This window comes from Aulonocara sp. 'chitande type north' Nkhata Bay, linkage group LG13, assembly GCF_057382095.1.
Source record: "Aulonocara sp. 'chitande type north' Nkhata Bay isolate Kocher_YH1m ecotype deep benthic linkage group LG13, A_spYH_male_GT1.1, whole genome shotgun sequence".
Taxonomy (NCBI): domain Eukaryota; kingdom Metazoa; phylum Chordata; class Actinopteri; order Cichliformes; family Cichlidae; genus Aulonocara; species Aulonocara sp. 'chitande type north' Nkhata Bay.
The window spans coordinates 14,453,218-14,476,056 of NC_141356.1; the positions used below are offsets into that span (position 1 = coordinate 14,453,218).

The 22,839-nt window shown below is 38.7% G+C and overlaps 1 protein-coding gene and 1 long non-coding RNA gene across 2 annotated transcripts; one reads left to right on the forward strand and one right to left on the reverse strand.

Moving 5' to 3' along the window:
• Positions 1-10,363: 10,363 nt before the first annotated feature.
• LOC147315836 (uncharacterized) lies at positions 10,364-12,936 on the reverse strand. The gene is made up of 4 exons (XR_015124399.1): positions 12,582-12,936; positions 12,292-12,378; positions 11,515-11,593; positions 10,364-10,631 (listed from the first exon to the last, which is right to left on the reverse strand). It is a non-coding gene; the product is annotated as an uncharacterized LOC147315836 (long non-coding RNA).
• On the forward strand, positions 12,937-22,800 carry LOC147315837 (solute carrier family 22 member 7-like). Its single transcript, XM_086258795.1, has 12 exons — positions 12,937-13,045; positions 15,629-15,695; positions 15,785-16,188; positions 16,392-16,495; positions 16,693-16,847; positions 16,984-17,152; positions 17,304-17,424; positions 19,967-20,076; positions 20,235-20,449; positions 21,636-21,744; positions 21,938-22,144; positions 22,406-22,800. The coding sequence occupies exons 3-12, from the start codon at positions 15,802-15,804 to the stop codon at positions 22,467-22,469; spliced, it is 1,641 nt and encodes a 546-aa protein (XP_086114921.1). The 5' UTR covers positions 12,937-13,045; positions 15,629-15,695; positions 15,785-15,801; the 3' UTR covers positions 22,470-22,800.
• The last annotated feature ends 39 nt before the right edge of the window (positions 22,801-22,839 follow it).

Sequence of the window (22,839 nt, forward strand, 5' to 3'; positions counted from 1 at the left end):
TCACTGTGACTCAGTTTGCAACCAGTGGAGTTAATGCACCAAGCCATGATATCTCCAAAAGTTGATTCGCTTCATCTGGACGTAGCGTTTTCAGTGGCAGAAATGTTTCGTCATTATCCAAGTGACTTCTTCAGTCTCAGCTGATATATTTTGTCATTTAGGTGAGTTGATATGAAATAGATTCAAAGATTGGGCGATCGTGGCTTAAGAGTTGGGAGTTCGCCTTGTAATCGGAAGGTTGCGGGTTCGAGCGCCGGCTTGGACAGTCTCGGTCGTTGTGTCCTTCACCTGTTGCCTACTGGTGGTGGTCAGAGGGCCCGGTGGCGCCAGTGTCCGGCAGCCTCGCCTCTGTCAGTGCGCCCCAGGGTGGCTGTGGCTACAATGTAGCTTGCCATCACCAGTGTGTGTAAATGGGTGGATGACTGGTTGTGTAAAGCGCTTTGGGGTCCTTAGGGACTAGTAAAGCGCTATACAAATACAGGCCATTTACCATTTTTACCATTCATCTGTCAGTAATTTATATATATTTATTTATTATTCGGATCAAATCAATATTTGCTAATAATATTATGAGCTTCTCAAAGCTTCATATTACCCTCAAAAACAAGTTATTTTACTTATGAGAAGCGTCAACAGATAAGCTGATAAAAAGAGGAAACTAACTTTTGTAAGGGTGTGACCTGACTCAGTCATTTTTTTTTCTGTCAAAACCTTTCTCTGTCCACTCTTATATTAGCCTAATGCAGTGGGGACTCAGCTTGTTTTCCAACAAGCTGATCCAGGAACAGTTTGTTCTTTTCCGATTCAGTCCCAAGACACTGCGTTGCTTCAGCTGGGACTGACCCCCCCCCAGTATAGCTCGAATCACGCTGTAAACAAACAGGCACTTTCCCATGTTAAAATCAGAGAGCACTTTTAGATTATAACATGAGAGAGATAGAAAGAGAGTCGTGGTATACCTTACATCTTGTTTTGACAACCAAGTTACTGGATCCCAACAGCGGTTAGAATTAATTTTCTCATTATATGTTCCTTTAAAGTCTGTGAAGGTTCTCAGTCATCCAGGTCATCGTAGTCTAAGGAGCTTGGAAAGAAAAGCGTCTGGACTTCTTTAAGTTACTTGAAGACGTTTCACCTCTCATCCGAGAAGCTTCTTCAGTTCTAAGGTCAAATGGTGGAGAGTCCCAGATTTAAACCCAGTGGGAGTTTCCCCCCAAAGAGGGACAAAGGACCCCCTGATGATCCTCTACCTAATCACATGAGCCAAGGTGTGAAAGCGGGTGTGGTTTGAAAGAGAGTGAAAGAAGCCATTTACGTCCACTGTGAGCGACCATCTTTGAATAGAGGCGCTGGTTTACGACACCAACTGTCTGCCATCTATAATCCAGTTTTGAGATCCCTTCCCAGACGCCTTAACGCCCACTCACATCCTGGGCCATCTGACCTCAGGAAATCACATGATAGGGTGGGGCTAGGTTTCACAATGAGCTCACCAGAAACCCTGGCTGATTGTGACCCACACCCGCTTTCACACCTTGGCTCATGTGATTAGGTAGAGGATCATCAGGGGGTCCTTTTGTCCCTCTTTGGGGGGAAACTCCCACTGGGTTTGAATCTGGGACTCTCCACCATTTGACCCTTAGAACTGAAGAAGCTTCTCGGATGAGAGGTGAAACGTCTTCAAGTAACTCAAAGAAGTCCAGATGCTTTTCTTTCCAAGCTCTTTAGACTGTTCCTTTAAAGGATGCTGAAATTATAGTTTAAGGATCTCTGCTATCTCTACAGCAGAGATTGCTCTGGTGTAAATATAGTGGAGAGAATAAATTCTGCTGTGCACACATAGGCTCCCTGGAGGAGCATGTGTCCAATGCTTGGACAGTAATACTTTGGAACTGCTTTCTGCTAAATCCCAAGTAAAAATTAAAGACGACAAAATGTACTTAAAAGACACGTAGTTCCTTTAAGAGGAGCTTGGTGTCTGATTTCCATTCTGCATGACTGGAAGTTTCCATCAGGGTATCACATACTGGCAACATTTCAACAGGCCAAAGTTTACATTGCATTACTAGCATACACTGAAGTAATAGTCATAGCAGGTAGAATATGCTGGGGGCATATGCTGATAATAGGTCAGTTATCTTGTGCTAGCCCCTCCTATATTCACAGATGTCCATTTTTCCTTTGACTTTGGCACAGGCAGTTTTGGTACCAGGTCAGTGCTACTTTTTGCTGCTATTAGCACCTGTCTTTGTGATAGAAATATAAGGAACAATGTCGGTACTCAGAACAGCGTTACTGGAAAAGTGCTTATATGAGAATTGTCATTATTAGCAAGTGATTTTAACCATGCCACAATTCTAGATAATAGTTGATATGCAGTACAAGAAAAGCTGAGCTGACCAAAGATGAGACTGAAAATCTTGGCTGCACACAAAAACAGCCAAACATCAACACAATCGAATACTTTCCAAAGAATTCAGTGTTTATATGAACTTCATTATCTCTCTCAAAACGGTGTCTGAAAATTTTTATTTATTTAACTGTTTCTGACTTCAGACCATATAAATATCCAATAAACATTTACTTTACCCAAATCCTTGTCCAGCAAACGTTGCTGAGGAAAAATCCCTGCTCAGTACAGCTACACACACCTGGGGGTGGGACCTGACCAGTCAGCTAGCGAAATTTGACCCCTTAGCGATGCTGGTGACATTTCTGTGTTTAGCCTGTGATGCTAGCATTGTGTGAATGTCATCAACAAATATAAACCAAATAAAAACTGAAGCAGTAAAATGAAACACAAAATTTGTGCCATTGCCAAAACCTTTTGCCTTGATGGTAAGTAAAACAGTAAAACTGACTAACAGCAGATATTTGTTGAAGTGAGAAGTCTCAGCTTTCTGTGTAATTTTATTATCTCTCCCTCCTCCCCATTCGGGGAAATGGCTATTCAAAACAATTAATTCTTTATTAATAATCAGCAATGTTTGCTACACTGGAACCCAGCTATTTTTTACTGTGACATAGTAAGACAATGGCTATCTGACATCACATAAGTTCTGACAATCTGTTTTCTGTGGGAATACAGTTACTCAGCATTCATACAATGCTTGGCCAAATCAAACCATTTCCAGTCTAGAATTTTGTTTTCAGGAACTGTTCTGATCTGGGAAGCACAAAGACAAAGCGCTTATGCAATGATTATTTAATCATTCTACTGTTTGACCCCAGCAGAGCCCAGTTTGCCTGATCAGGAAAGGCGACAAAAATAAGCCTTTTGATGGGACAGGGTGGCAAAGCGGTCAGGGGTAATTCCCTATTAATAAACATAAAAACGCTACATTTGTAACACATCCTTCACACACTGTAAATAAAGAAATAATTGGTGAGAGATTTAAGAAAAAGTTTTTCTTCTGTTTCTTACTTAGACAAGTACCTCAGAAGTAGGAAACAATAGTGTTGAGTTGTGATTTTACAGAGGAATTACCATAAAATGAGACTGTAAAGTAATTTCTTAGTTTTACACTGTGCTGCAGTCTAACAACAGATGATACAAGGCTACGGTAAGATTCAGGCTTTTATTTTGTTCTAGAAATCTGTTGCAATCAAACAGATTGGATCATTAAAATACATCACCAAACTTTAGCCTGACCGAAATGGTGTTTTTTTTTTTTTTGTTTTTTTTTTTACTCTTCCCTTATCTTTTCATTGTCCCTGTTTTTCAGTCCTCTTTATTGCTTTATTACGGAGCCCCACAGGGGACATGGGAGGAAAAAAAAATTAAGACGGACTTTTGCGGGATCTCGCAAAACTAACTCGGGATCTCGCAAAACTAACTCGGGATCTCGCAAAACTAACTCGGGATCTCGCAAAACTAACTCGGGATCTCGCAAAACTAACTCGGGATCTCGCAAAACTAACTCGGGATCTCGCAAAACTAACTCGGGATCTCGCAAAACTAACTCGGGATCTCGCAAAACTAACTCGGGATCTCGCAAAACTAACTCGGGATCTCGCAAAACTAACTCGGGATCTCGCAAAACTAACTCGGGATCTCGCAAAAGTTGAATTCCAACAATGGCGGCAGCCAGAGGCGGAGCCAGACATTTGAAACACCCGGGGCTTAGCCCAAAAGGATAGTATGCATGTGGGATTTTTTTTTCCCTTGGGGGGGGGGGTAGAAATGACTGAAAGATTAATTGGCTCTGTTTTGAGTTTTGTTTAAAAAAGAATGACTTCATATAGGGAAAAATATATATCACATGTGCAGAACACCTTAAACTAGTTTTTTAATTAAGCAGCAAGGCAGAACAAAATCAGGGCTGTATCAAGACACGAGGACTAAACCCCAATTCAACCAGACCAAGAACTGATCCAGAATTAAAACAGGACTACAACAGTTCAAAATCAGGACTACTTGGGACTTAACCAAGACAGAACCAGAATCAGAACTAGATGATAGTAGCACTAAAAATCATCATAGACCTGCACTACATTTATTTTTTAATTTTTACCAAAGTACAATATTTAGATTGAGAAAGGTTTATATAATTATTTAGCCTTGTTGTGCAAACAAGCCTGCATAACTTAATAAATATAGAATTTGAAAAATAACAAACCTAAAAAGAAACACTAGGTACGAGATACATGAGGACCTATGATACGGTGATACTTTTGGTAAACAACCATTTGACTAACATGTGTGTCTCACCTGCTCTTGTTCATCTCTGTTCTGTCCTCATTCTCCATCTCCCTCTCTGTTCCTCTCTCTCCCTCTCTGTTCCTCTCTCCCTCTTTGTGCTGACAATCATCAAATATACAGATATTTACAAACTCTTCAGATAAAAACACAAACACTTTTTAATTGTAACATCAAATCAGACTAAATGTTTATTTTTTTAGATTGATAAATATAAAAAACATATTTGTTAACTTTAAGAGTAAAGAGAGAAATCGTCTGTATTTCTTAATTGCAAATGGCACCAAATTGTATTCAAATTGAGCCACACTTATGGAGCTCCACAGTTCTTTTCCTGGTGTTTTGGTTGACATCTCTTGATTTTCCCATGTCACAGAAACAGGCTCTGTGTTTTGCCTTATATGCATCCACAGCTGTGCCACCTGTTTACTCACATGGACTCTACTAACCTATCAGAAGCTTCTTCAGCTCAGAATGGAATCGTCTGGAGTTTTCTTATTAATTAACAATAAACTTAGTGTACATGTACTCCTAAATTTGATGAAAGTGATAAAAAACAGAAAGCTCTGTCTCTCTTTATTGTGACATTTAACTAATTCAAAAGATATTTCAATATTTATCTAAAACAAAAGTTTACTCTAAATTGATGTTGTGCAGTAAAAATGTTTTATGTTTTCTCCCTAAAGTGTAAATATCTGGTTACAAATGTGAATATCCTGCTGTGTACTGAAATCCCTCTTGTTTTGCATAGAAATATACTGAACAACATACAAAGCATAATATATAAAATAACATTTACCTGAGTTTTTCTTTGAAAGAACCCTCTAATGTCCATTCTTATATTTCAGTACATAACTGAAACCGATTTAGTCGGGGAGGGTAAGAACTGAAAATATGAAATAAACACACGTAAGCTAAGAATCTCTAAAAAAAAAAAATAGCATTTGTTCGGCTTTTCATTTCGCCATTTGTTGATTCACTTGAAGAGCAAGTAACGTAATATTGGTCAAGTGATCAGTTTGATATCAATCTTTCGTGATGCACCGTCATATTTACATTATTTGTACGGTACGAATGATTTGCTTTGGTACCTGGTCAAACTTAAGCTCTCCTTAGTATGGCTGGCTCCGTCTCTCCAACAGCGCACTGACGGGCAGCAGCTGCCCCGCCCCCTCGCTCAGTCGCTTAGTGCCTGAGCTCGGATCATACCAATATCAGGGGGGGATTCACGCACAGTCGTAAATTCCCACAGTGTGCACTATGTGCTTCGAATATTGTGTGTACTTTTTGTTTTATACAGTTGTCAGCCAGGCATCTAACTATGAAAAAATTGCACTCCAAAATACCCCGGGCTTCTGACAAAACAACCCGGGCTTAAGCCCAGTAAGCCACCCCCACGCTCCGCCCCTGGCGGCAGCTACTTAGTTGTAATATTACTCTTTCTGGGTCACAAAATACACTTTTAAGATATTTTGAGGCGTGAATGTAGTTGTGTAAATGGCAGCAGAGAAAAAAGATGTCCTGGAACCATGGAGTTTAAGCGTCCTCACATTGTTTAGAAAACACAAAACCCCAAGTGTGGACACTTAGCTACTATTTACAGTTTAAAGTTGCCATCAGAACAAGCACTTTTAATTGTGCTTTGCTCCTCATTGTCTTTGAGTAGCAAAGTTTGACAAAACAAACCCAATAAATGTACTTTTATCTTTATTTTTAGTATAGTAATCTGCCTTGATGTATTTTTATTTTAATGTTTTATTTTGGGTATTGTATTTTTTAATATATGGAGGAAAAGTTCTGTCAGCCCTGTGTTGAAAGGGCTGTGGTCACCCAGCCGTCCTGTTCTAACAAACCCAAATGTCAGGAACTATTTCTTTAGATCTGTTCAGTTTTATTCCTATAGCACCACTTACCAGTAAGGTAAAGACCCCGCAGTGCTAATCTAGGATAAATGTTCACTTGGATTCATTGATGAAGTAAATGCAATATGGTAATCAAAGGTGAGTTTTTGGCCACTACTGACTACATATGTATACTGCATCATAGGTGGACAGACAAGGATGTAAACCACAACTTAACTGTTTGGCTGAGGCAAAACAACTACAAGGCAGTGTGTGGCAGAGCGTGGTCTGCAGCGCGGCTTTAAAGTCTGTATTAGGTCCTGAATTTGTGTTGCTGTTCCTGTGTGCGTTTGACTGCTGCCATGCTGAAAATCATGGAAACTTGGTCAGGTCTGCCGTGGATTTATTACAGTGGTGACAAAACCCAAGATTGGCTGAAATGTTGGCTGACCTAGAGGCCATGCAGAAGGAACAGGCAGCTGTGGCACACCCTCACCAGGAGGAGCCGCAGAAGCGGACCGAGCACCAGATGCAGGTGATTGAGGATCTGGCAGCTAAGATCAGGTCCTGGCCGCCACCGCGGCCATCCCCACCGGCGTCTCCCAAATGTGTGCGAGTGGCTGAGGTCTGGTCTACTCTGACACCTGTGCCGGTTCCCAGGGTGAGGGCACCCAAGGCACAGCCTCCCTCTGCACCTGTACACACTCCGTGGGTGGGAGCAGCTAGTGCCCGGCAAGAGCCTGCACCCGTGCCTGTTCCCTGGAGGAGCTCAGCTGAACAACTTCCACCCCCACCACCTGTGCATTCACCTGCTCAGAGGTTGAAGAGCCAGCAGGTCCTGCCCAGCTGGAGCCGGAGGTTGAAGCGTTGGAAAGATGTGCTCGGCCTGGGGTGGTGGACAACGTGCAGGAGAGATCTACCTAGCTGGGGTCGGAGGTCGGGGCCCGCAGGTGGTGTGCTGTCCAGATCAGCCTCACTTTCACCAGACACAGCTCTGGCTTTGAGCACAGAAAACCCTGCCTACATGCTCTTCACACCTTCTATTTGCAAGGAGAGCCAATCAGAAGAAAGTTGATTTAAAGGGAGGGTAGCAAAAATGGCTTATTTCATGCAAAATGAGCTGAAGGACTGCATCATGGCCAAGTATAACATAAAAATGCTTCATTTCTAAACTGGGATTTATTCAAATCAACTGTAGTGGATTCCAAGAATTAAAATATGAAGCTGAGAATAAGCAGAATAGCTTCAATATAAAAAACGAATGGATTACTGCCAACATTAAAAGGTACTTTTATATTAGAGTTTCATAGCTTTTCAGCACTAGAGGTTGCTGCTCCACCTACAGACAGGTGGCAAACAACAAGTATAAGGAAAAATAATGGATCCTTTGCAAATAATACAAAGTTGTTATGAGCGATAACCTTTACTTTATGATTCTTTTTTAAGCCCCATGGGAGAAAGTGAACAGTGTGTGAATGTGTGTGTGAATGGGTGGATGACAGGTTGTGTAAAGCGCTTTGGGGTCCTTAGGGACTAGAAAAGCGCTATATAAATACAGGCCATTTACCATTTACCAAAGTGAATGGTTTAAAAAATGGTGTGAATAATATAATTACAGTTACCAGATCTCACCCAAATTCAACAATAATGTGACATTTTGGAGTGACTTGTTAGAGAAAGCACTCCACCTCCACTGTAAACCTTTTAGAATATTGATGTTCATCTGTCCAGCTGAGTTCAGACACCTGCTAGGGTGCACTGACTCTGTTCTGGTACAATGAGTTGGCCCAACACTACGCTAAAGCAGTTAATATTGTTTCTGGCTTTTTTGTCACCCCTGTGTTTGTAAAGACCTTTGAACTAACTTGTTGAAGAGCTGTGCTGTATAAATAAAGCTGCTTATTGTAGCAGATGGTGTCTACTAGTTCCTTACAGAAATATCTTGCTCTTTAACTACTAAGTGCTTTATTATGTGCACCAATTACTGCACAACCACATCTGTCTGCTGTATGTCGCCGAGCTCAAGCAATGAAAATAAATGCCTTTGGCCAAAAATGGCAGTGTCTCAGCAGACAGAATAAACCAGAATAGCAAAGTTGTGGTTTTGTGGTTTCGATGGCCCAAAGAGGCGCTCAATACAAAGCTCTGTCTTCTAAGTAAATTGTCACAATTTAAATGCTGAGTTTTAGTTAATTTAATACTATTATTACTTATTCATCTTTATATTCAGAAATGAAAAGTTATAAGCAAAAAATCTTACATTCCAGTTATTTTGTTATTCAATGTGCTACATTTTCTGACCTTGTGTTAGTGTGGCGTCATTAACCTCTCGGCGCCCTCGAGGGCACTTCCTGTGCGTAGGGGAAGCACACAGACATATGGCCGGGGAGACGTTTCATCCGTCAGTGTGTGTGTTTAAGTGAAAGCCACAGACGGTGCAGACTGTATAGCTTCCGCAGGGTAAACATCAGCTTTCTCATGAGAACGCTTCTCTCTTTGACTGCTTAGATGCTTTTCATGTGTGTATTTGTCTGTATGTGTACTCAATATTGAACTTTATGTAAAAAATAAAAGATTGTCATTTAGAAAGCACTTCTCCGTGTATATACATTCAGAAAGCTTTCCTCTCTGAGTTGACACAAATCTTCACATGTTCTTTAAAATAAATGAACATGTATGATTATTCAAAACAGTGTGTTTAAGTTTTGGTATTGTCTTAACTAGGAAACATTAAAAATATATAAATTAATTGACTTTTTCTTGTTTTTTTTTTTCCAATTTCTGAATTTTAGAACAAAGCGATAAAAAATATTAAATAACAAATGATGTTAAAATGAAATGTAAATATTTTCCTTTCTTCATGTTCTGAGGCTTCAGGATCTCCTGACATTCAGCTCTTCTGGGAAGGCTTTCCACAGGGTTTAAGTGTGTGTTTATGGGAATTTTTGACCATTCTTTCAGAAGTGATCCGAGCAGGCCTGGCTCACAGTTTCCACTCTAATTCATCCTTTGAAATGGGTTGAAGTGAAATGCACTGATAACAAGGTTTACCTGTTAAATTGAAACCAAAGGGACATATTTCTCCAGTTTCAGTATAGATGCATTTAATCAACAGTCGTTTACACACAGAAAGAATGTAAGATAATAAAAGTTTTTAAGGGCCTTATTTTTCCAGTTTTGTGCGGATACAGTTACTATATATTCACGGTCAATCCGTCACCCACTGTCCAGAATGAGCTGTTGACGTTTTTTTGCACGTGACATTTGTGCCAACCCTTTATTTCTGCGATTTTTTTTTTTTTTTTTTTTCCCTTTTAAAAGGGTTTGCTTGAGGACTTTTATATAGTATCGTAGAGACTCTTTGCTTTCTTACAACTCTTGCTGCTGTGTATCAGTCACATTAATTGCTTTTAGTGTGGGCTGCTGGTTTATTCTGTTTAATGCTTGATTAACAAAATAGTGAACCGCAAACAAAGTCCAAAAGGACTTGTATCCCTTTTTTTCCTTTTTATGTCCTGTGCGTTTGACCAGTGCACTAGACACTCTGAAATTATGAGAAAATAATGTTAAATACGGAAGACAAACTAGCTTATTACTTATTCAGTGTGTTAATCCTGTCATTTCACCTGCTGTAGCATGCTGAGTTTAATTTATCTTTATAAGAAGAGGCTACACCACCACCTAGTGTCCAAATATGGTCACTACCGTAACGAATACCCATTGTACTTGAGCATGACTTCAATCAGTTTCAGATGACTAAAACAAAACACTTGCTCAGTTAATAAATACAGATTGTCAAATTTAGCCAACAGTTATAATTTATACATTTATATACCTTTAATGTAATTTTTTTAAATTCAAATTTATTTATACAGCGCCAAATCACAACAACAGTCGCCTCATATTGTAAGGTAGACCCTACAATAATACATACAGAGAAAATTCCAACAATGAGCAAGCACTTTGGTGACAGTGGGAAGAAAAAACTCCCTTTGAACAGGAAGAAACCTCCGGCAGAACCAGGCTCAGGGAGGGGCGGCCAACTGCCGTGACCAGTTCAGGTGAGAGAAGGAAGACGGGATAAAGACATGCTGTGGAAGAGAGAGACAGAGATTAATAAGAAGTACAATTCAATGCAGAGAGGTCTATTAACACATAGTGAGTAAAAAAGGTGAGTAAAAAAGAAAAACCCAATGCATTCTTATGAAAAAAGCCACTATGGTCACTTTTATATGTTTTGTTGAAGAAAAAATAGGCATAATTCTTTATTTGCTCTGCTCTACTTCTCAACATTGGTTTGTCTGTTGAGTTTAGGTGCCTTTTTATGCTTGATTGATTGATTGATAGGTCAGTGCAGAGGCGGAGCCAGACATTTGAAACACCCGGGGCTTAGCCCAAAAGGATAGTATGCATGTGGGATTTTTTTTTCCCTTGGGGGGGGTAGAAATGACTGAAAGATTAATTGGCTCTGTTTTGAGTTTTGTTCAAAAAAGAATGACTTCATATAGGGAAAAATATATATCACATGTGCAGAACACCTTAAACTAGTTTTTTAATTAAGCAGCGAGGCAGAACAAAATCAGGGCTGTATCAAGACACGAGGACTAAACCCCAATTCAACCAGACCAAGAACTGATCCAGAATTAAAACAGGACTACAACAGTTCAAAATCAGGACTACTTGGGACTTAACCAAGACAGAACCAGAATCAGAACTAGATGATAGTAGCACTAAAAATCATCATAGACCTGCACTACATTTATTTTTTAATTTTTACCAAAGTACAATATTTAGATTGAGAAAGGTTTATATAATTATTTAGCCTTGTTGTGCAAACAAGCCTGCATAACTTAATAAATATAGAATTTGAAAAATAACAAACCTAAAAAGAAACACTAGGTACGAGATACATGAGGACCTATGATACGGTGATACTTTTGGTAAACAACCATTTGACTAACATGTGTGTCTCACCTGCTCTTGTTCATCTCTGTTCTGTCCTCATTCTCCATCTCCCTCTCTCTCCCTCTCTGTTCCTCTCTCCCTCTTTGTGCTGACAATCATCAAATATACAGATATTTACAAACTCTTCAGATAAAAACACAAACACTTTTTAATTGTAACATCAAATCAGACTAAATGTTTATTTTTTTAGATTGATAAATATAAAAAACATATTTGTTAACTTTAAGAGTAAAGAGAGAAATCGTCTGTATTTCTTAATTGCAAATGGCACCAAATTGTATTCAAATTGAGCCACACTTATGGAGCTCCACAGTTCTTTTCCTGGTGTTTTGGTTGACATCTCTTGATTTTCCCATGTCACAGAAACAGGCTCTGTGTTTTGCCTTATATGCATCCACAGCTGTGCCACCTGTTTACTCACATGGACTCTACTAACCTATCAGAAGCTTCTTCAGCTCAGAATGGAATCGTCTGGAGTTTTCTTATTAATTAACAATAAACTTAGTGTACATGTACTCCTAAATTTGATGAAAGTGATAAAAAACAGAAAGCTCTGTCTCTCTTTATTGTGACATTTAACTAATTCAAAAGATATTTCAATATTTATCTAAAACAAAAGTTTACTCTAAATTGATGTTGTGCAGTAAAAATGTTTTATGTTTTCTCCCTAAAGTGTAAATATCTGGTTACAAATGTGAATATCCTGCTGTGTACTGAAATCCCTCTTGTTTTGCATACAAATATACTGAACAACATACAAAGCATAATATATAAAATAACATTTACCTGAGTTTTTCTTTGAAAGAACCCTCTAATGTCCATTCTTATATTTCAGTACATAACTGAAACCGATTTAGTCGGGGAGGGTAAGAACTGAAAATATGAAATAAACACACGTAAGCTAAGAATCTCTAAAAAAAAAATAGCATTTGTTCGGCTTTTCATTTCGCCATTTGTTGATTCACTTGAAGAGCAAGTAACGTAATATTGGTCAAGTGATCAGTTTGATATCAATCTTTCGTGATGCACCGTCATATTTACATTATTTGTACGGTACGAATGATTTGCTTTGGTACCTGGTCAAACTTAAGCTCTCCTTAGTATGGCTGGCTCCGTCTCTCCAACAGCGCACTGACGGGCAGCAGCTGCCCCGCCCCCTCGCTCAGTCGCTTAGTGCCTGAGCTTGGATCATACCAATATCAGGGGGGGATTCACGCACAGTCGTAAATTCCCACAGTGTGCACTATGTGCTTCGAATATTGTGTGTACTTTTTGTTTTATACAGTTGTCAGCCAGGCATCTAACTATGAAAAAATTGCACTCCAAAATACCCCGGGCTTCTGACAAAACAACCCGGGCTTAAGCCCAGTAAGCCACCCCCACGCTCCGCCCCTGGGTCAGTGGTAAGTGGCTTAACTGAGAAGCAAACAAAAAAACCTTCAGAAAGTTTGAAGAATCATTTCTCAAGAACACTTTAAAAACACGCAAGAAACTCTGGCTCCTTGGAAGCAAAGAAGAAAGTGGCTCAAGACTTTTGCAGGTAAGTTGAGTAATGTAAGTTAATGGTTTAAATTCTTCTTACAAAAAGTTATTCAAAACAAAATTATGCGTTTTTCCCTTTTTTCATCTATTACTACTTGATGTGGAAAATATCTACAGTGTATTTACATATATCCCAATATTTAGAACATGTGCGTTACTCCACTTAAGAACTGTGCCTCTGATGGACTTTTTTGCCCCATAAAAACACCCACACAATCTCATGCTTGAAGACATGTTTATTCCCAAATTTAGAATGATTTTTACAGGTTTGCAAGTGATCATAGCCAAATGTTGTCCTGCCAGATTGCTTAAAATCATCACAGATGTTTGTGATATGATTTCAATGAGGAGAATGTTTTGAACATGAGGAAATATCTTGCTGATGCAACTTTGAACTTCCAAATTACAGTGTTTTATCATCATGCGTATTTGCGCAGGTCAACTCCCAAACAAAAATCACAAAAGCACCATGATAGCATGGCACTGCTAACTTTTACATTCTGTCTCTCACATCTGTAGCTGGGGGAAAAAAACATATAAAATGCTACAAAAAGTGGTTCAGCTATTTGATCAAAAGTTGTTTACTAAAACCAGAAATAACTCAAATACATTTTAACCTCTGACTATTTTCAAAAATGGTGAAGTAGATGCTAATTTTCAGAGGCCCCCTCTTTCTTAAATATTAATTTAATTTTGATTCAGTGAGGATTCGATGATCTGTAATAGTATCCAGCATAAAATGCAATTTTCAAATTCAAATTGCATGATATTTGACCTTTTGGCCTCTACTCTTTAATTTTCCAAGTAGCAGGAAATTGTAAACCTGAAAAGTAATTTTTGTGCAGATGGTTCTTCAATGGAATTGCTTGTAACATTTGCAGTTCCTCTATTGTTGCTCTTCACCAGGGGTGAGCAACTCCAGGCCTCGGGTGATTTAAATGGCTAAATTAGCTCCTCAACATGTCTTATAGTTCTCCAGAGGCCTGGTAATGAACTGATCATGTGATTCAGGTGTGTTGACCCAAGGTGAGATCTAAAACCTGCAGGACACCGGCCCTCGAGGCCTGGAATTGCCACCCCTGCTCTACACACTTAAATAATTAAATAAGCTTGGTTGGTTGAAACATAGGGCAGCACGGTGGCACGGTGGTTAGCACTGTTGCTGCACAGCAAGAAGGTCCTGAGTTCAATTCCACCATCAGGCCGGGGTCTTTCTGTGTGGAGTTTGCATGTTCTCCCCGTGTTTGCGTGGGTTCTCTCCGGGTACTCCGGCTTCCTCCCACCGTCCAAAGACATGCAGTTTGTGGGGATAGGTTAATTGGATAATCCAAATTGCCACTAGGTGTGAATGTGAGTGTGAATGGTTGTCTGTCCCTGTGTGTTGGCCCTGCGACAGACTGGCGACCTGTCCAGGGTGTACCCCGCCTCTCGCCCTATGACAGCTGGGATTGGCTCCAGCACCCCCCGCGACCCTGAAAAGGATAAGCGGTAGCGAATGGATGGATGGATGGATGGTTGAAACATCCACTGACACACATGTAGCCAAGTAAAAAAAACATGTATACATGTTGTACTATTCTGTGTAATTGATTAAACTGACATGTTTCGTTTATCTGTGTGAATTAAAGTAGTATTTCTTAACTCTTTTGTATCTGTTTCTGATTTTTACATTGTTATTGTTAAAGGTGAAACATCTTCCGGTATGATGGCGCCTGTGTTTGGCTTTGCCGCTGCCGACCATGGTTTTAAACTTGCTTTTGGTTGATTTTTATTTTTAGGTTTTAGCTTCTGTGAAGCACTTTGTGATTTTTATCTTGAAAGGTGCTATATAAATAAATTTTTACTTTACTTACTTTACTTTACATCAATACATTAGAAACAGATGTGAAGTAAAACAGTTCATGACTAAATCTTAATTTAATAATGTACACAGGTGTAAACTGTGAGAGAATTAATATCTTAGAAGTGCTATCCAATCAGTTATTTTAATTGTCATATTTGCTGACTAGTGACCCTCGAGCATTACATCATTTCTCTCCTAAACGTATGCAGAGTGCGGCGTGTCTGAAGCTCAATTGTTCCTGGAAGAAGGACTAACACTTGTAAGTTAAAATGTGGCTGAGGGTTATCAGTGGATGGGTTACTAACCAGCCTAGCTTGTTTGAGGCATTTGCCTTAAAATCTGCATTCTATTGAACTGTGAACTTTGTAGAAGGTACCCACACAGAGACCCCGAGACACGGAGATCAGAGTAAGAACATTTTGTCCTTTCCCAGAGTCACTTTCGCTTACTGATTTTTATGAAGGGAAATGTCACAAGCTTTTTATGGAGATCATTTGTTTGCTTGGTTTTGCGGTTTGCATTATTTAAATTTTATTGTCCTTACATTCATGTAGCAGGAGGGTTAAGGGTCATTTGACATTTGTACTAGCTTCTCCAATGTGTAACTTGGAGTACCAACTTGGACTTTGACATATTTTGCAATGTAATGATGTTCAAAAGTCACCCTGAAGTTAATGATCAAGTCAGTTTGTCAGGCAAATTTCTGAAGAGCTTAAATCCAACCCTATCATATAAAAGGGGGCAGAGAACTCAGAAGAGGACATTGCAGCTCGAGTGCATGCACCCTATGCAGCTTTTTATGCAGGTGAGTAATCTCAGTCTTTGTATTGATACATGTTCACATCTTTAACTTTCTGACATTTTAAACTAACTCTAAACCTCTTACTTTTGCAGTCATAAGCAGAGCAAAGATGAAGTTTGAGACCATCCTCGAGGAAATCGATGGGTTTGGGCGTTTCCAAATCGCCATCCTCATCCTGCTGTGCACCTCGCGGATGGTTCTCCCCTGTCACTTCTTACTAAATAACTTCATTGCTGCTGTGCCCCCTCACCACTGTGACATTAGCACGCTGGAGAAGTCTTCAGAAGAACTCTTCAGAAATTTAACTCAGGAGCAGAAACTGACTGTCAGCCTTCCTGTACGAGAAGATGGGGAGCCGAAATCCTGTGAGATGTTCGCAGAGCCTCAGTTTCAGCTTTTATCCAACAACTCCAACCGCACTGACCTGCCCACAGTTTGGTGTCAGAGTGGATGGGTTTATGACAATTCCACCTTCATTTCCACGCTGGCCACAGAGGTACAGTAAAAATAGTGTACGACTAAAAACTAATATTGCAAAAAACAAAAAACATGCACAGATGTGTGTGACATAAATTGACTGTCATGAAATTCAAATTTTATTTAAAAAAATATTGACCCTTACATTGGCCTGAATAGAAGAAACTAGTACCTAAATGGATCAAATTAAATGATGCTTTCCTCTGTGGGTTTCTTTCCCAGTGGAACCTTGTCTGTGATAAAAAGAGCCTGACAAAAACCACAAACACAATATTCTTCGTTGGAGTTATGATCGGAGCCCTAGCTTTTGGATTCTTCTGTGATAAGTAAGGCAGTTCACTTTATGCTGGATATGCATTTGTTTTTCCATTGTTCAATTTATCGTGCACAAGGAATAATAGTTGTGATAATTCTTTGGTCAAAACCACACTTAAAAAACATGACTGTACTTTTACATTTGTGAAACCCCTTTGAGGCCTTTGTAGGTTGTTATGGGAAAATGTACTTCCTGTGCTGTTTCCAGGTATGGGAGAAAAACCATGCTTCTGGTCTCTTACATTTTGTCGATCGTGTTCGGCTTCTCCAGCACATTTGCAAACTCCTACATACTGTTTGCAGTGCTGAGATTTTTCACTGGATTTTCACTGACAGGAATCAGCATCATCTCAATAGTTCTCAGTAAATGACTTTTTTGCCTTCAAAAAATGTTAACACATCACATGTTGCGCCCCTAAAATCAGTTGTTGTAGGTTTAAAATTCATAATTAACAATAAACTAATAATCATTCATTTTGGTACTTTTCATACCTTTCAGCCATTGAGTGGGCTGACATAAGTCATAGGTCAACTATTGGGGTGATTGGCAGCCTGGCCTGGTCTGTAGGTTACATGCTGCTGGCTGGGATGGCCTTTCTTCTCACTGACTGGCGGACGTTGACCATGACAGTTACAGCCCCGTTAGGATTCGCAGTTCTAACCTGGTGGTAAGTGAAGTACAACAGCAGGGGAACAAAACAGATGTTTTTCATTCATAACAACATTAATTCATGACATTTTTTGGAAGTGTATTTCCCACATCTGACTTAATAATCGTTGTAATTAATGGTTGATTATTTTGTATGATTATAATTGTAGGTGGATTCCTGAATCTGCTCGCTGGCTTTTAGCAAATGGTAAAGTGGAAAGGGCCCAGTTTTATCTTGACAAATGTGCAAACATCAACAGAAGACAAAAACTTTCCAGAGAAAAACTAGAGGTAAGGCTGGGCTTCGTTTATAACTTCCCTCAAATACGTCAAACCAAAACTAACAAGCCCATTTTGAAAATGTAAGAAAATGAGTCGAAAGTAAAGATAATCGTTTAAAAATGTAGGGAGTAAAAGTAAAAAGTTGTCAGAAAAAAACTGCTCAAGTAAAGTACAGATACCTGACAATTCTACTTAAGTACATAAGTTAAGTTGCATGGGTTAATCAAGCAAAAAGTTTTGCACTGTGAGAAGGCGCCAGCTCCTACTGGAAAAGAGATTCAGGATCTGTACAAAGCTTGTGAGCAGACTAAAGAAATGCTCTGAAATCTCTTGGTAGACAGTTGCAGAGGTGGGACCAAGTCATTGTTTTGCAAGTCTCAAGTAAGTCTCAAGTCTTTATCCTCAAGTCTCAAGTCAAGTCTCAAGTAATGTCAGGCAAGTCAGAGTCGAGTCTCAAGTCACTGGTGTAAAAGTCCGAGTCAAGTCACAAGTCTGAAACTTTGAATTTCAAGTCCTTTCGAGTCTTTAAAAAAAACAACGAAAAAAAGCATGTTGCAGTTATATGCTAAATGTAAATATTAGACCATGTAATTTTAAAATCTGTGTTTTTCTCAACACATGACAAAATAGTGAACTTAGAAAATATACACAAATTGTGAAATTGTACCTCTTTAAAATGCAGCTCAATTAAACCTAGCTCCAAGAATAATTTTCACCGACAGTTCTGAGATAAGCTGCATGTCATTCTTGGATGCGGTTGTAGGACCAGCTTTAAAATCGCATGACAAAAATATCATACATATTAAAAAAAACTGCATCACCAACGTAGCCTGGACAACATTTGCTAGTTAGATGAAGTCAGCTATCTCATCGTAGCATATTTATATGCATATTTATAATCATACGGTTCTTGGAGTGAGTGCATACACTCATGAAGTTTAGTAACTTCCGGTCACTGCAACAAGCCCAGGTACAGTTTACCGACAGATGGGTGCAGGACCTTGAAACGCACCGTGTAGAACGAAAGACCATCGTACGTATCATAAGTTTACCAGTCTCACAAATCGTCGTCATAAATACACATTCATTAACCGTTTATTAATAGGACCTTTGAGCTCAACGGTAATTAATTAGTAGTGGAAATAATTTCTGGTACGCGTTACAGAAATGTAGCAGTGACAATAATATTGTATGCTGTAATCGTACTGGGCAATTAGTGATACAAAACAACTGTTTTATCCTGTGAATAAAAGTATATGTTTTTGTCAGTGTACCATAATAACAGAAGCGAAACGCAATATTGTGTCAGGACAATTCACTATTTATGCACAATAAATAAAGGAGCATAGCGCGACAATTTCTGTTCAGCGCCAGACTTGCTTGTAACCTATATCACCAATTATGTTATGAAAATGACGTATTAACTACTAAAAAATACTGACCTTCGTGTAAATGCTTGGAGCAGACTAACCTGTGAGCTGGAGTGTTCTGGGACGTTATATTTGATCTTTGAATGGCTGCAATCCAGGCCATCCGTCGCGTCTTTGTTACTTCGGAAACATGGCTCGAACAATTTCTCTTCAACGACGTAATCCGATAACAACCGATCTCTTTACCCGTCGGCTTCCCGTGGCTGTCATGCGACCGGCTATTGCAGTTAATAATACAACAGCTTCTTGACATTTTTGTGTTTCTTTTTATCGCTGTGTGACTGATTTTAATTGAAAGCCTGCGTGCGCTACTACCGCTTGCCACGAGTTCCCAGAATCCTTTGCGGTTCTACCCGTGAATGACGTCACATTTTCAATCTCTATATAATATGCATATTAAATTTTATATTTGGGGTAAAATATCAAGTCTTTTCAAGTAAACCGGTTCAAGTCCAATTCAAGTCCCAAGTCATTGGTATAAAAGTCCAAGTCAAGTCACAAGTCTTAGAACATTTTTTCAAGTCAAGTCTAAAGTCATAAAATTAATGACTCGAGTCTGACTCGAGTCCAAGTCATGTGACTCGAGTCCACACCTCTGGACAGTTGTATAATCATCACAGACAGCAGAAACTTCACATTGGACTTCACACACTTTGGATACTGTGCACTCTTCATCCACACTCTTTAACTTTGATGTTCAATGGACTTTTTATCAATGATCAACAATTCAATTCTTTTTCTCCTTAGCCTAAGTTACATGTTTCTGACTTTGTCTCTGGTTCAGGGGTGGTTTGATGTGGATTGTGGCTCTTGAAACAGTGACATCAGCCTTAGTCCACACTTTGTGAAACTCCAGAGTTCTTGAATGAACTTTTCTTGAAAGACCGCTTAAAACTGCAGTCATTCCTCCTGTTTCATCACCTTCTTCAATACAATACAATATGAGTTTTGTGCCTCAGCATTCTGAAGGACAAAACATTGAGACTCTGTGTATCATTTACAAGAGAGACCTGTTTCGAACCAACATATTAAAATAGCAACAAAAAAACCAATAAAAATTTCGATTTAGCCCAGAAATCAATATCCATGTTTAACTGCTTATTATTTCTGTTTTTCTACAGACTCTTTCCAACATAGAAGTCCAGGAAAACCAGGCAAAAAACTATACGTACTTCCACCTAGTCAAAACACCGAGAATGAGATGGTTAACTTTTTTACTTGGAATTGTTTGGTGTGTATCAGCATGAAGACAATACCAACAACAATTATATAAATCATAAACTACCTCTATCTACTACTCTGAGATTTTGAATTAATCAGAAATCTCTTTTCAATAGTTGAATTTTGAATGCTGTAGGTTTTATAAAAATACTTTTTTATATTCTGCAGGTATGGAGTCGCCTCAACATACTATGGAATCAGCTTGAACATCACTGGGTTTGGTTTGAATATGTACCTCACACACTTTATCTATGGAGCCATTGAAGTTCCTGCCAAGCTCACAATTTATTGTTTTCTCAACATCATTGGACGAAGGAAATGCCAATCAGGCACGCTGCTACTGACCGGGATCTGCATCGGGATAAACATCTTTATTCCCAAAGGTCACTGAGAGCTTTTTGTTACCTGTTTTCCAGAAGTTTTGTAACCGCACAGACTGCAGGCTGGTTTGTTTATTTGTAATACTGTGAAAACTAAAGTGCACTCATTTTATTAGCAGAGGTATCTTTGTGAAACCAATAACTTCTCACTTCAGGTGCATTCATTCACCCAAACAGGGTCACTGTAAAAGAGAGCACAATAAAATCATACCGTGAGATTTTAATGTGCTCTCTTTTACAGGAAGAGGAAGAATGCAGTTTTTCTTGTGTATGCAGTTTTTACAGCCAGTCGTTTGTGGATCACTGATTTGAAGGCTTGAGTTGGGAGTTTTGCCTGTTGGCATTTTGTGAAGATATACATCCATCTATTTGTCCATCCAGCCATCCATCCATTCTGTTTTTTGAAAACACATCCAGTTTAGGGTCATCGCAGGGCTGGAGCGTATCCCTGTTGTCATATTTGGGAGAAGGGGGGTAGACCTTGGACAGGTCACCAGTCTATCGCAGGGCTAACACACGAAGAATGATAACCTTTGACTTACACTCACATCTATGGCCAATTTAGAGTCACTAATTAATCTGAAATGCTTGTCTTTAAGCTCTGGGATTTGCCCTGAGTACACAAAGAGAATCCACACAGCGGGAGGGAGAACATGTAAACTCCACACATACAGGACCCGGCTAACCAAGCTTGCTAGTTTCTGCTAGCCTGTTTTTTTCCCAGCATACATTGTTCATTTACTATGATATTAATTTGTATGCTAGTTTTGGCATCGAAATTGTATTTAATGGTACCTGTCAATCACAATGTAGCCATTACCTGAAGTATTACTATCTTTTTTTTTTTTTACTGTAAATTAGACTTTTTTAAAGATTTTTGTGACTGAGACTGTTTAGTCATCACTTAAGTTTTTAGTCAAGTAATAACTTACAAGCAATCACTACTTGATTTCTTTTTCACAAAAGCCTTCTGCTGGCCATTAGAAAGAATGCAGGTTTTTAGGGCACTTTTTTGGTAAGACTTTAAAACCATGCTCCACTTTTATTTACAGATGTTATATCCTTAGATTACCAGACCACTGCTGTAGAATAAATACTGCAGCTTATACTGCAGTGATCAGTTTTCCCTTTTGTTTCACAGTAACTAAATGTAAATGATTATTTATTTATTTCCTTTTTTTTTCTTTAGATCTGTGGCACGTGCGTGCCATTGTTGCCACACTTGGAAAAGGCCTTTCAGAAGCTTCATTTACAACCATCTTCCTCTACACCACTGAGCTTTACCCTACCGTGACCAGGTCAGTGATTCACTTACTTCCAATCCCTTGACCCATGCCAGTTATTTTTTATTTGGTAGGATTATTATGCATTATTCCGGCATTGGATGTTAATTATTATTTGAGTAAAGATCACCTAAGGTCTATAAACTCGTCTGCCTTCAGCAGGGTTACAGAGGTTTCACTTCCTCTGACTTATTTTCTGTCTTATCAGGCAGAATGGTTTGGGCTATACTAGTTTCGTGAGTCGTCTGGGAGTATCAATTGCTCCACTCATCCTGCTGCTGGAGGATGTGTGGACTCTTCTTCCTCAGATCATCCTCTGCTCTTTAGCCATTATTTCTGGCCTAGTGGCTCTGCTTCTTCCAGAAACACTGAATGTGAAGCTGCCTGAGACAATTGATGACATAGAAAATCCAAGGTTGGTGACATAATACAATACATATATTAAATTAATACATTAAATGTGTAAAAAAAAAAAAAAAAAAAAAAAAAAAAAAAAAAAGTATATATGTGTGTGTATATATATATATATATATATATGAAGTTATTTAAAATATAAGCTGTGTGATTTTTTTGTAAAGACTTTTAAGCCTTTTGTTGAGCTACTGATGTTTTATTTAACTTATTTTAAATATTATGTTGGTCTGTATTCATTTTTTTCCATTCTTTTTAATTTCAGAAAGAAAGATGTATCCAAGGAATCCTCGCTTATTTTCCTAGAAGTTAAGTCACAATTAGGTTAACGAAGAATGAATTCAAAATCAAAAGAGATTTTGACCAAAAATGTAAAAAAAGAAAGAATAAATGTCATTTTTTATAACATTAAAAAATTGCACTGACCAATGTTCAGTTACAATTTTATTTGATCTAAAAGATGATGCACTGTATTAGACTTTATATGTGGACCTTTTTCTTTAAATACCGAGACAGTTTCCCACTGATATTTACACAATTGAAAAAAAGAAAAGAAAAACAAAATGAAAAAAGGAAAACGAAAGAAATATAGATGTGTAACTGCATTCAAATCTAAGTACAATAAAATTTATAGGTTTAATAAAGTACATGAAGCAAGAAGTATTGTGAGATCTTAAAAACTGTACAAATCAGCAGGAA